Source organism: Furipterus horrens, unplaced genomic scaffold (assembly GCF_987537825.1).
Source record: "Furipterus horrens unplaced genomic scaffold, mFurHor1.1.pri manual_scaffold_2, whole genome shotgun sequence".
NCBI classification, from domain to species: domain Eukaryota; kingdom Metazoa; phylum Chordata; class Mammalia; order Chiroptera; family Furipteridae; genus Furipterus; species Furipterus horrens.
The window spans coordinates 153,203,191-153,217,147 of record NW_028327172.1 but is presented as its reverse complement, the minus strand read 5'-3'; the positions used below and the strand labels follow the sequence as shown (position 1 = coordinate 153,217,147).

General features: G+C 32.9%; 1 protein-coding gene across 3 annotated transcripts in view; it reads right to left on the bottom strand.

Moving 5' to 3' along the window:
• The window catches only part of ARHGAP12 (Rho GTPase activating protein 12), an 84,995-nt gene that overhangs the window by 14,744 nt on the left and 56,294 nt on the right, over positions 1-13,957 (bottom strand). For all 3 annotated transcript variants that reach the window (XM_090266648.1, XM_090266646.1, XM_090266647.1), the window contains 2 exons: positions 11,456-11,517; positions 4,811-4,892 (listed from right to left, as the gene is read on the bottom strand). In XM_090266648.1, coding sequence (XP_090122774.1) covers positions 4,811-4,892; positions 11,456-11,517 — 144 coding nt within the window. The remainder of the gene's footprint in view (positions 1-4,810; positions 4,893-11,455; positions 11,518-13,957) is intronic.

Below are 13,957 nucleotides of genomic sequence, written 5' to 3'. Positions count from 1 at the left end.
ACATTTAATTAACCATAAAGCTACAATGGGCACAGATAACTCTCTGAGCAAAAATAATAAATCTCAGAAGTTATTAAAACTTAAATGTACACATTTAACAAATGATAAAAATCCATTTGTCATTACATGCTCTAGATGGTTTGCTACATATAAATTAAGATAAACATAACTAACCAAATAAGATATAATAACCAAATATCAATATAACAACATGACATGGAATGCTAGAAAGATGCACTCAATATGACTGGCAAAATCTTTTGTTTGTTATGCCTTCTGCTTCAAAATCTAGTCTCAGTTTTCTCTACTGTAATCATTTTCCAATGCATTCATAGCAAAGAAAATAAAATGACTGTGGCAAGGGGCATGCAACAAGAACACACACAGGGACAGCTCAAACAGGACCAGATTTTACATATGCGATAGCAGGCCAACTGACACAATTTTTCTAAGAAGAAAACAGCTAATGCAAGAGCTCAAAGATTGAGCCCTGCTGGCAGAATGACTTAATGGTAAAAGGGAAGAAAAATGACAAGGTCATAATATGGCACAATGGCAAAGCTGACACACAAGAGAAAAGCATGAAGGAACCAGAGAAGACAAAAATACAAATTTTACAAGCAGATATAACACGGCAAAGCTGAATGTCCAAATACTTTTGCAAAGGCCCTAATTTTATCTCAGAATATTTTATGACTTTGTTACTACATACAATCACATTTTATTTTTAAGATTAATGCTTGATAGAACATTATACATCAAACGAACTTTTCTCAGCTATAATCACAACAAAGAACTTGAGCGGTAAAGAAGTCATTTCTGGTCCTCTGCCATCTTGCTCTATCCCCTCCTCAGAAACCCCTAGGCTTTCTCCTTGGAATCTGCTGGCCAATACCAATGTCCTCTGGTATCCCTTTCAAAGTCTTAGATTGTCGGTCCTACCATCTAGGTTGCCTTTCCCTTCCTCTAGGAAAAGTTTTCAAACAGAGCTGATTTTGTCCTCCAAGGAACATCTGGCAATGTCTGGGGACACCTGTAGTTATCACAACAGGAGAGATGAGTGCTACTATCATCTCCTAATCACCCTGTAATGCATTGGACAGCCCCTACAACAAAGAATTATCTGCCTTCAAAAGTGACTTTTTAGAAATTGGAAGTCATGTATAAATTTGAATAACTATCAACGCATGATAATTTTTTAAGTACTTGAGCAATATGATGAATATTATCTGACAAGGAGTATACGACACACTGTATTATAACTGCGAATGTCTTGATTTCCGCCCATTACAATGTAAGATATGAAGACAGAAACCACAAAGTTTATTTCTAAACCTCAAAGTTTAATTCAATGCCCAGAACACAGTAGCTTTTCATGTCTGTTGGATAAATGAGGTAAGAGAACAGCAAGTATAATTTATATTATTGATATGACAAACTAGCAAATAACTAATATTCTCCAGAAAACTAGTGGACTATATCTATCCTTGTGGAAAAGAAAAAGTTCACTGGATTTTGGATGATTTGGCATCTGTCCAAAAATAAATCTTATACAGTGGAATTGTAGCCACATACGTATATTTCATTTACTCAATTTTAGTTATACATGGAATCAAAAATAAATACAAGGCATGAATGATTTTGATCAGCATTCCATTAATAAGTATATGCCCTGGATTGAGTATAAAATCTGAACTACTTCCTCAAGTAGATCTTGGTTTATGTTTTTGTACTGTGTGAATCAAATTTTTAAAGAACCATACTTCTGTAACACGACCTCTTAACATAAACCACCCAAACTCAACTAAAGAAAAAGCCATCTCTTCCAACATTAAAGGAAAAAATTAGCTTTGCTAGAGACCAAATTCTAACAGCATTTTCCAAAGAGATACACAGAGCAATTTTTACTATAGGTGATTTTTGTCTTTTTGGTTTCTATAGCATTAGCAGCTCATCCTCAGGTAAGAAGTGATTTCACTGTATAATCAAGATACATTTTATCTATAATAGATCTAATTGGTTAGAGCAGAGAAACAAAGTTAGGATCCTTTGAAATCTTTTTTAAACAATCATTATTACAGAGTTAATTAAGAAGCATCTTAATTGGCATTCTGTAACAGAACAATTAGGAAACAACCTAAATGTCCATCCTTAGAACAAATTATGAAACATCTACAAAATGAAATATTATTTAACCCTAAACAAGACTGAGGTACATTGTTATGGGCTGAGTGGAGTGATTTCCAATATATATTCCTAAGAGAAAAAAGAAGCAAAATACAGAAGTATACATAATGTGACAGCTTTTATCTATTAAAAAAAAAGAAAATGTAAGATATATATTGTATTTGCTGATTTTTGCATGATGAAACAGAAGAAATTAACCAGAAGTTAATAGCTACAAAAAAGCATCCTGAATAACTTTTAATACTTATGAATGTTGTATATGCATTGATATACAACGTGTGTGTAAAATACATTATATACACACAACTTTTATTTGAATAATCTTATTTGCTTTTACTTAGGCCATTTAAATTAGTTTTCATTCCTTTAATATGTGTTACATATGGGAAGAAAAAATCTAGGCAGTCTGAGATTTTTCAATTTGCTATAAAATAAAAATTAAGATTTTACTGCATTACCAAGCATTTTACCATATTCCAAATCTTTTTAGTTTTTATTGAGACTATAAAACAGTGTAACTGTATTTTTTAATTAAATCAATGTGAAATGATTATATGTAATTACAATTATTATTTTAATGCTCATGCAAGGACATATTCATTGATTTTTTAGAGGTGGGGGTGGGGAGGGAGGGAGAGAGGGGTAGAAAAACATCAATGTGAGAGAGAAACATTGACTAGTTGTTTCTCTTACATGCCCCAAACCAGGGACTAAACCCACAATCTAGGCATGTGCCTTGAGAGTGGGAGTCAAATCCATGACTTCTTGGTTTAAGGGATAATGCTCCAACTGAGATACACTGGCCAGGGCGATTATTATACGAGGTGTGTCCAGAAAAAGTCCAGCCATTGTTAATATAATGAGAAGTTTGTGCAACATTGATGTAACGTGGCAGCCAAGGGGAGTGGACTAGAATGTACATGCACTAGTCAGTGGGGGTGGTAGACACCATTGAGTGAGCATGTGTATGTAGCTGTTGCATTCAGAATGAATGAGCAAGTAGAGCAACAAATCTGCATCAAATTTTGTGTTGAGTTTGAACACTCCTCCACAGAAACTATTCAGATGATTCAAAAGGCCACAGCTATGGGCAACTGGTGACTGGCAGCTTCATCACGACGATGCACCAGCTCACATATCACATCTCGTGCAGTTTTTTGGTGAAACAGCAAACCATCCAGGTGACTCAGCCCCATGACAGCCCAGATTTGGTGCCCTGAAACTTCTGGCTTTTCCCAAAACTAAAATCACCTCTGAAGGAGATTTCAGACTGTCAATGAAATTCAGGAATTTGATGGGGCAGCTGATGGCGACTGGGAGAACTGTGTGAGGTCCCAAGTACCTACTTGAAAGGGACTAAGACACCATTGTCCTACGTACAATGTTTCTTATATCTTCTTCAATAAATGTCTCTGTTTTTCATATTACATGGCTGGCCACCTTCTGGAAAGACCTCATATATTAATAAAATAATAATAAAATTTCACTTATAGGCAAAAATTCAAATAGTGAATCCCTAAAGGTAAAAATTCATTAAGAATTCTACAACTTCAATATTGGCTAGGTCACTGAATTTTAAATTATGTTTCTGCAATAGTACTTAATTATACCTAATACACATTAAGCATTCAAAAAGTGTTAGCTGTTATGATGTCACAAATTATAATTTTTAATATTTGTACTATAAATCACTGAGGAATAATAAGAGTAAACACCCAAATAAACAAAAAACTTTAAAATCCTACAAGTAATGATGACATTTCTTTTTTCTTCCAAAAGCTGGGTGTTGTTATATATAGACATGAACAACTGAGCCACTCACTAGTATCTAGGGGTCAGATCACAGTTCAGTTGGAGTTGACACAGTACTGCTTATTTTCTGACTAAATACCTCAAACAGAAAAGTCACAAACATAGGAGAGCTTTAACATCCTGAAGATGGATCAAAAAACTTGTTTGTTCTATCATGCCTAAGCAGTAAGCCCATCTTCCAGTTCAATGGATAAAACAGAATTTGTTGATTTTAATAAAACTACTAATTAGACTTTTCTAATTAGCCCTCTTCTTTCTGATGAGTTGAAATGCATCTTTTACTAAGAAAACTTCATTTACTTTGTCTTTATTAAATTTATTGGGGTGACATTGGTTAATAAGACTATTTAGGTTTCAAGTGTACAATTCTATCATATGTATATTGTCTGTATGTTGCATGTGTGTTCACCACTCAAAGTCAAGTCTCCTTCTGTCACCATATATTTGGCTCCCTTTACCCTTTCCTACCTCCTCCCACTTCCTTTTGTCTCTAGTAACTACCATACTGCTGCCTACATCTATGAGTTTTTGTTCATTTCGCTTGTTTCCTGCTTTCTGTTTTATATCCCACATGTGAATGGAATGTTTCTTGACTTTTTCCATCAGACTTATTTCAATTAGTATAATATTCTCAACATCCATCCATGTTGTCGCAAATGGCAGTATTTCATCTTTTCATTTACTTTTATTTTCACACTAGCTATAGCTAGAAGGACTGTGGAATACTTAATGAACTTCAGGTACAAAAAATACTATCCACATAATTTAAATGTATTGCAACAAAAAGCCTCCAAAGAAAAGAAATACTTACCCAACTTGTGCTACTTCCTTGAGTTTTGGTAAAAAGTAAAGACGAGCCCTGCAACACAGCCCAAGAAGACAACCAGTTCTTTCTGTAATTATAAAGATGACCAGTGAGAGTTCAACTCCCCAGTTTTTCCAACTACATTTTAAAAATGAAAGACTATTTAGTGGTTATCAATGCTGCCCACAATTCATAGTCATTATGGACATTCTAATTGCTTTCACTGGGGCTATAAGGCTATTGGAAATTAATAATTTTATAGTCCCAACCTGACGATAAAGGCCCCAAAACAAATGAAGTTAATCAGAGATATAAGTTATCAGAAAAACTATATACCTAATTGTGTTCACATGATACTGATCCAGCACTGAATATAGAAATATAGAAAGGAGAAGCACATTTATTCTCATTCAATCCACACTCCAAAGGTAACCAATGTTCACCTTCAAGGGAAGTCACTTGCTGGAAGGCTAAAACAGATGTCAAATATGTCTACTACATATTTGGTAAAAAGTAAAGATGAGCCCTGCAACACAGCCTAAGAAGACAACCAGTTCTTTCTGTAATTATAAAGATGACCAGTGAGAGTTCAACTCCCCAGTTTTTCCAACTAAACTTCAAAAATGAAAGACTATTTAGTGGTTATCAATGCTGCCCACAATTCAGGCTTAACATACAGCTAAACATGTGACCAGTTTTGTGAAAACTCTACAGGCACTCAAAAAAAGGGTTTATTCTCCATTTCCAGAATATAAAATTTAATATCTATTGATCAGACCTATGTCATTACTTTATTTCTTTTTATGTCTACTTAAAACTTCAAGTAGTAAGGAAAAATAAAGTTTATTACTACTCAGTCAACTAATATTTCACAAGAACACTCAAAGGAAAAAAGATAATCTTTTCAATAAATGGCACTGGGATGCTTGGATATTCATACTTAAAAGAATAAAACTGGACCCAGATCTTACAACTCTACAAAAATTAACTCCAAATGGATAAGACCTAAATATAGGACCTGAAATCATGAAACTCCTAAACAAAAACAAAAAGTTAAGTTACTTGACATAATTCTTGGTAATATTTTTAAAAATATGACACTTAAAAGCACAAGCACAAAATAAAAAACAAGTGGGAGTACATCAAACTAAAAAGCTCTGCACAGTGAAAGAAATCATCAACAAAGTGAAAAGACAACCTATGGAATGGAGAAAAATTTTACAAACCATATAGCTGATAAGGGGTTAATATCCAAAAATACATAAAGAACTCAAACAACTCAACAGCAAAAAATTAAATAATCCAATTTAAGAATAGGTGAAAATCTGAATGGACATTTCTTCAAAGAAGGCATAGGAAAGCCTAACAGGCACATGAAAAAATGCTCAAATCACTAAAGCTAATTATAAGCACAATGAGATTATCACCTCATACCTGTCAGAATGGCAATCATCAAAAAGACAACAGTGATATGGAGAAAGAGAACCTTGTGCACTGCTGGTGGGATTACAAACTGGTACAGCCACTACTGAAAAGAGTATGGAGGTTCCTCAAAAAATTACATATAGAAGTACTTTATGATCCAGCAATTCCACTTCTGGGAATATATCCAAATGAAACAAAAACACTAACTTGAAAAGATATCTGCATCCTCAAGTTCATAACAACATTATCCACAACAGCCCAGGCAAGGAATCAACCTAAGTGTTCACAGATGGATGAATAAAAAAGTTGTGGTAAACATACATATAATGATGCATTATTCAGCCATTAAAAAACAGAAACAAAATAAAACAAGGAAATCCTGCCATTTGTAACAACATGAATAGAACCTGAAGGCATATGATAGGTGAAATAAGACACAGAAAGACAAATACTGTATAATCTCACTTATATGTGGAATCGTAAAAACAAATAAAATAAAACCTCACAGAAAAAAAGCAGAGGGTAGGGGGAGGAGAAATTGGAGGAAGGTGGTCAAAAGGTACAAACCACCATTCTAAAATAAGTACTAGGCATATAATGTACATGATGACTATAGCCAACACTGCTTTATAATATACACAGGGAAGTTGTTAACAGAGTAAATCCCGTGAGTTCTCATCACAAAGAGAACATTTTTTTCCTTTTTTTTTTTTTTTTTTAAAGTATATTTTATTGATTATGTTGTTACAGTAGTTCCAACATTTTTTTCCTTTTTTCTTTTCTTTTTATTGTATCTATATAAAATGGATGTTAGCTGAACCTACTGAGGTAATCACTGCACAATATATGTAAACCAAATCATTATGCTGTATGCCTTAAACTTATACAGTGATGTATGGCAATTATTTCTCGATAAAATGAGAAAAAAAAAGACAAACTTTTCAGTTAAGAAAAAGTTTACTATTACTGAGTTTTTATTTATTTTTCATGTTATTATCTGTTCTTTTTGCTTATGGTTCTTCACGCTTATTTGTTGAATGGCTATTCTCAATGATTAATATTCACAGATTTATTCACAGTGCTTTATCACTTTAATGTAAGTACTCATCTTTGTGATGTTTAATGCTTTTACCCTGAACGTGCCTGGAATTAAGATCCTTATTCCTGCTTTAACTCTATCTCTGACAAGTCTTCTTTTTTTTTTTAAAACCTTTCTGGATCATTTTTAGATATCTCTTTTGTAAATAATATTTAGTGGGGTTTTATTTTGCACTTCAGTCTGAGCACCTTTTATTTTCAATAGATGAGTACAGTCCATTTACATTTGTGGATATTGATATGATAGATATGTCTGCCACTTGTTCTGTCATCACTTTGTTATATTTTCATTTTACTTTACTATTTTGTTTTGTGTATATTTTGGAAGAACTTATTTTTATTTGTAAATTTTTTAGTCAATATCTGTTCTTAAATAATGTCTGCTGACTCCCTACACTGAAAAATGCTAATATATATTTCCATTTAAAATAAACTTCAGTTTAATTTTCAAAATTAAAACTAGAACTAATAAATATATGTGAGAACAAATACTGAAATTTGAACGCTGAATTAACAACAGTTGCCTCAAGGACTGAAGCACTTTGTGTGAATGAGTTACAAAGAGAATCAGTCACATTTTTTTGTGTGGAACCCAAATTTTTGCCTGAAAAAAAGCCTAATAGACACACTATGGTTATTTAGACTTGATTATTTGGCAAATAGCTATTATCCTACATATTAATCTCTTTCATTTCAAAGACAATAAATAATAGTTTTTGACATGTTAGATGTTGAAGTGGATTCACAAAAAGAGAGGCACTCTGTCAAGATATAATTACTAGCATTCACTGGATACTGGAGTGCCACAAAGAATTTCAGAAGAAGGTTAGTCTACATTTTACAGAGCCTTTGCATGGATCCTGAATAGCTCTGGGTTGCAATGAAAGAAATGGGCATATCTCAGTACTGGATTGTCCTGATGTGCAACATGTACTATGGACAGGAGATATTGTCAGGGCAAAATATGGAGAGACAGGATGGTTTCCTATACGAAATGGTGTCAGACAAGGGTACATTTTATTTCCTTATTTGTTTAATTTGTATGTAAGTATTATACAATGTGCCATACAAAAAGCTGGGCTAGACTCAAGAGGATGGAGGAGTGAAAATTGGTGGAAGAAATATCAATAACGTAAGATAAGTTAAAATGTGCAGATGACACCATCATACTGGTGGAAAGCAGCAATTATTTCAAACAACTTCTGATGAAAGTGAAAGAAAAAAGTGCCAAAGCAGGACTGCATTTGAACATTATGAAGACAAAAATCATGACTACAGAAGAAATACACAATTTCAACATAGACAATGAAGACACTAAAATTGTTAAAGATTTTGCTTACCTTGGTTCAGTCATCAATTCAAATGCAGATTGCAGCCAAGAAATGAAGAGAAGGCTGACACTCAGAAAAGCAGCAATGGAAGAATTAGGGAAGATCACTAAGAGCAAGGATGTGTCATTAGAGACCAAGGCGAAAATCATCCACACCCTCATATTCCTAATTACTATGTATGGATGCAGAAGTTGGACAGTAAAGAAGGCTGATAGGGAAAAAATGGATTCACTTGAATCATGGTGTTGAAGAAGAGCTCTAAGGACACCCTGGACTGCCAGAAAGAGGAACAAGGGGTCCTAGAGCAAATTAAGCCTGAACACTGCTGGAGGCAAAATTACAAAACTGAAACTGTCCTACTTCAAGCACATCATGAGAAAGCAGGGTTCTTTGGAAAAGACAGTAATGCTGGAAAAATTAGAAGTCATCAGGAAAACAGAAAGACCAAATATGAGATGAACTGACTCCATAAAAGAAGTCATAGGTATGAGTCTACAGGAGCTGAGTAGGGTGGTTTAGGACAGAAATAATAGGCTCATTCATCCTTGGTGGTCAGGAGTTGTGCTGACTCAATGGCACATAACAAACTTTTGTTAGACAAGAAAAAGTTAAAGGTTACAAACAGAAAGTAGACTTTGGAAAGTTTGGCATATCTACCACTGTGAGGTTGGCAGTTTTCTAATACTTAATGACTTTTCTGATACTACTGATTTGTGATTCTTTGATATTATAAAATAAAATGTGTCAACACTTGAAATCAGTGAACTTAGTAAACTGGTCTTTTTTAAATGACCTACAAGATGCTACAAAATTATGCATGAGTAAAGATTAACTCAAAGTGCAACATAGACCCATGGATTTTAATGTAACTGAGTATGAAAAGTTCACTGATGGTTTTTCAAAGTCTTCAATGCAACTAACATTAAAAGTTTCAGTGCAGAAAAAAATATGCACAGTTATCTCAAAAGGCTATTAAATATTAAAGTATTTCTCCCTTTTCCAACTTTATCTGTTCAAGGGAGGATTTTCTTCATATATTTCAACCAAAATAATATGTCACAATAAATTGACTGCAGAGATGAGAATCCAGCTCTTTCATTAAGACAGATATTAAAGATTTGTTAAAATGTAAAACAATGCCATCCTTCTCATTGAAGTTGTTTTTTTTGTGCGTTTTTTTGTATAAAAAAAGGTTTTTCTTCATAAAAATGTTATCCATTTAACATGTAACAGATCATTAGTTTTAAAAGTTAATATTCTGAAGATTTCTGCTTTAATTTCTCATAGTATATATCTATAAACTACATGAACAAAAGTTCTTTGCCATGATTAATGGTTTTTAAGAGTTTAAAGGGGTCCACAGACCATAACATATATGAACCACTAATATACTGAAAATTCAAAGACTATCTTGCTCAAATCTCTGTAAATAAATTTGAAGATGATGAAATGGATGATATCTTAGGAAAACATAAATCACCAGAAGTATTCCAAAAGAAGTAGAAAATCTAAAATTATCACAGTTAGAACAACAATAAAAACAAACTGGCCAAAGAATTATGTGCATTTTATACACTCAAAAAAAGAGAAAGTGAAAAATAAACATTCAATTTACAGGTGACTTCTACTAAAGAACAGTTTAAGGAACAGATAATTACAGTATTGTAAAGCTATTTCAGAGTATTTAAAACTTCTAAATACTAAAATCTAACAAAGACAGTTCAATTAAAGCACAGAATTGATTACTCATCCATATAGATTTGATTTTAAACTTTCTTAAAAAACACCAATCTATTTTAATTATAAAATCTTACAAAGATATTAACCAAAATAACCAACAACCCTATAGAAAAACAGACAAAGGGTATGAACGGACAATTCAACAACAAAAAAAGAATACAAATGGCTTATGACACTCTACCCCACCCCATACACACAAAGATAAATGAAAACACCATTCTCTCTCTAATCTCTATTAGCAAAGATCAAAGAATCTGACGACATATTAAACTGGTAAAGGTGTGGAGAAATCCATTGCTACTGGGAGGTAGGAACTGATTCAATGCTTTAGAGAACAATTTGGAAAACTCCATCAAAATGATCACTGCATATGGTTTAGCAATTCTACTTTTGGAAAATTTATTCTACAGGCCTACTTACATACCTATAAAATAAACTATGCAAGATACTAGGTATAATTTTCTTATAATAGCAAAAAAATGTAAACATCCTAAATGTCTACCGACAGACAGGCATAATTACATTCCTGAAAATAACTAAGTTAAATGAGCTGTAATACAGTCATACCATATGTAACTAAGCAGCAGTTAAAAACAATGTGGCAGCCCTACATGCAATGAAATGAAAGCATTTCCAAGATAAACTGCCAAAAGATTGTGTGTGAAAAATTAATCTACGCACAAACAATATATTATATCTCTGAAGGAAAAACACTGCATCTCATTAGGTTGCAAGGTAACTGAATTTTAACTAAATATTGTGCATATCTTTGTTTTATGTCATGTATATTTATTAGTTATGGAAAAAAATTAAAATAAAGCTAATTCTTGCTCAGAATCCTCTGCCTTTTCACCTCTGAATTTAATTTCACCTTAATATGTCACAAGAAAGAAAAATTTTCATACATTTCATAACAATCCTACATATATTAGAAAATATATTATTTGAAATTCTTATGAACCTTTTAAGCATTTCTACTAGAATATAATTATATCCAGTTTTTATTTAATTGCAATCAGATGTAACATGTCAGAGCATTTATGATTTGTGTACTTACCGAACCTTTTTTCCATTTTCAGTAATTTTCGTTACATTTAACAATCCATATTTCTCTTGACCCTATGGAACAGGATACTGTATATATACATCATTCATATAGACAATGAAGTCCAAGTGCTTACATATGTCTGAATCAAAATGATCTAATACTCTAAAAATTAGCTTAAAAGAAAAGATTAGTTAGTATGTAATGTATTAGTTCTTTTTAGAATATAATTTCCTAATACATCTGTAAATTTATTTTCGGTAATTCTATAACTAAAAGCTTTCTTTTCACAAGTCACAGCAGCTATAAGGTATTTTGCCATTAAACTGAATTTCCATATAAATGCTACAAGTCAGCACTGAAAAAAAATTTATGACTTCCTGTTCAAAGAAAGTAATATAGTCCTATGATAAATTTCACAAAGAATGAATTATTTATTTGATGTTACTTTATAACAATGTAGTCAGAAAATTATTTAAGGTATTATCCCACTTTGTCAGGATGCAAAAACTAGGAAGAAGAAATGTAGTAATGTATTTAAAAAACTACTCGAAAGTAATGGTACTGTGCATAGAACTGGCCTTAATGTGGCATAAAAAAAAAATCAGTATGTGTTTCATTAAACATACTATCAGATGGTACATTGGGCTCTGGAAAAAAATAGATATATTAGTCAGTTGATGTCAAAAACAGTGACGTAGCTTTATCATCAAACCCAATGAAGGCAAAAGTCACTATGTTCAAGTTCATGTTTCTTAAAATTCTTCCTGGTGGAACTAAAGCAGCACTTTCTCATCGCTTTAGCTTCCGATATTCAAATGAATTTAATTCAGATCATTATGCCTATAGTAATCATCAACATAAGGAAGCACTGTATGTACATGACAGAGCTGTCAATTTTATTTCAGCTGAAACATATATACAGAAAAGATTATTCCCATTTCAGAATTTACTTCTGACTTTTAATTCACACCTCAGCTATTTTTTCCACGTACTTTTATTACAAACAATAAATAAATTTTCCTTGCATGGGAGATAAACACAATATTAAATATTTTCTTAATAATGTCTAAAAAATAATATTTAAATGTTTGTTTGTCTGATAAGAATTCGCACCTATAAACAAAGCTAACACTTGCTGATCCACATTTTTGGCACACTGAAAACTTGGGAAATATATGAAATTTTTATATAATTTTTTCATAACGTATAGGTTATATCTCCTTAGATATGCAAGTCTGTTATGTTTTATAAGAGCTCTTTGTTGTCTCTCAAGAAAAACATCAATTACACAGTTACAAGTATGCGCAGGATGTTCAGTAAGAACATTCCTCCATTTACTATCAGAAGCTGGGAGGAAAAAAAATAACTTTCAATGATATAGGAACTAAGTAACAACATTAACCTGAGAGAATAGGGATGTGAGTACAGGAACTGGAAGAGCAGAGAAATAGGAAACAAGCCCATAAAAAACGCCCAAACTGAAACTCACAGGGCAACAAAGCAGAGGCAGCAAAGAAATACAGGTGTCAAATCATGTAGGGACAGCCATAGTGACAAACAGCCTAAGCCTAAGAATGAGAGAGAGACTCTAGATCAGGAATTCTTACCTAAATTAACCGACGGACTGAAACTGGTACTAAATTGTGCATGTATATGCATCATTCAAGGAAAGGGTCCAAAACTTTCACAAAATTTTCACAGGGATCAAGACCCAAGTACTAAAGCTCTAAGTATTAAATACTCTAACTTAGACATAAAATATGAACAAAATTTGCCATATCCAAAATGTGCAAATTCAAAAACGATTACCATACAATGTGATAAGTGCTATGAGAAAGATGTATCTAACTCAACCTGGGAAAGAATGCTTCCTGGCGACTGACACTTGAGCTAAGGAATATGAGTTAGCTAGATGGAAACAGGAGATGGAAAAACAAAAACAAAAAAACAGACACTACAAAGGCACAGGAGCTAGAGAGAATGTATCATAGTGAGGGCCTTAAAGTTCCCTCAAGAGAAGAAAAAAAAAAAAAAAAAAGTTTCCTCAAGAGTATTAGGTGAAAGGGAAGATCTGAAGGAAACTCCCAAGCTTGAGTAAACTGGGTAGATGGTTGTATCTCAGCTTCAATGACACCTTTTAAGAGCTTTCCCTGACCATTCTAAAGTAGGAGTTCCTCCACCCAGCCCATTATTTACTTCTGCCCCCGGTTTGCTTTTTTCATTGCACTAAATGCAAAGTACAACTACATAGCTATTATTTATTCACTCTCTACTCCATTAGGCTATACGCTGGGACCTCATTCATTATGTTCATCAATGTAAGACCAATGCCTAGTACAGAGTCTAACACTGTAGTTCAATCCATATTTGTTAAATACATCAACATATTAGCAGTTCTATCACAAGAAAGAAATATAAGCTGTAACTTTCAAACACTGAAGATTCTGAATCTGACATAAAAATGCATGGTGGGTAGATAAATACAGGTTTGGCTGTACAGGTGAGAGGTTT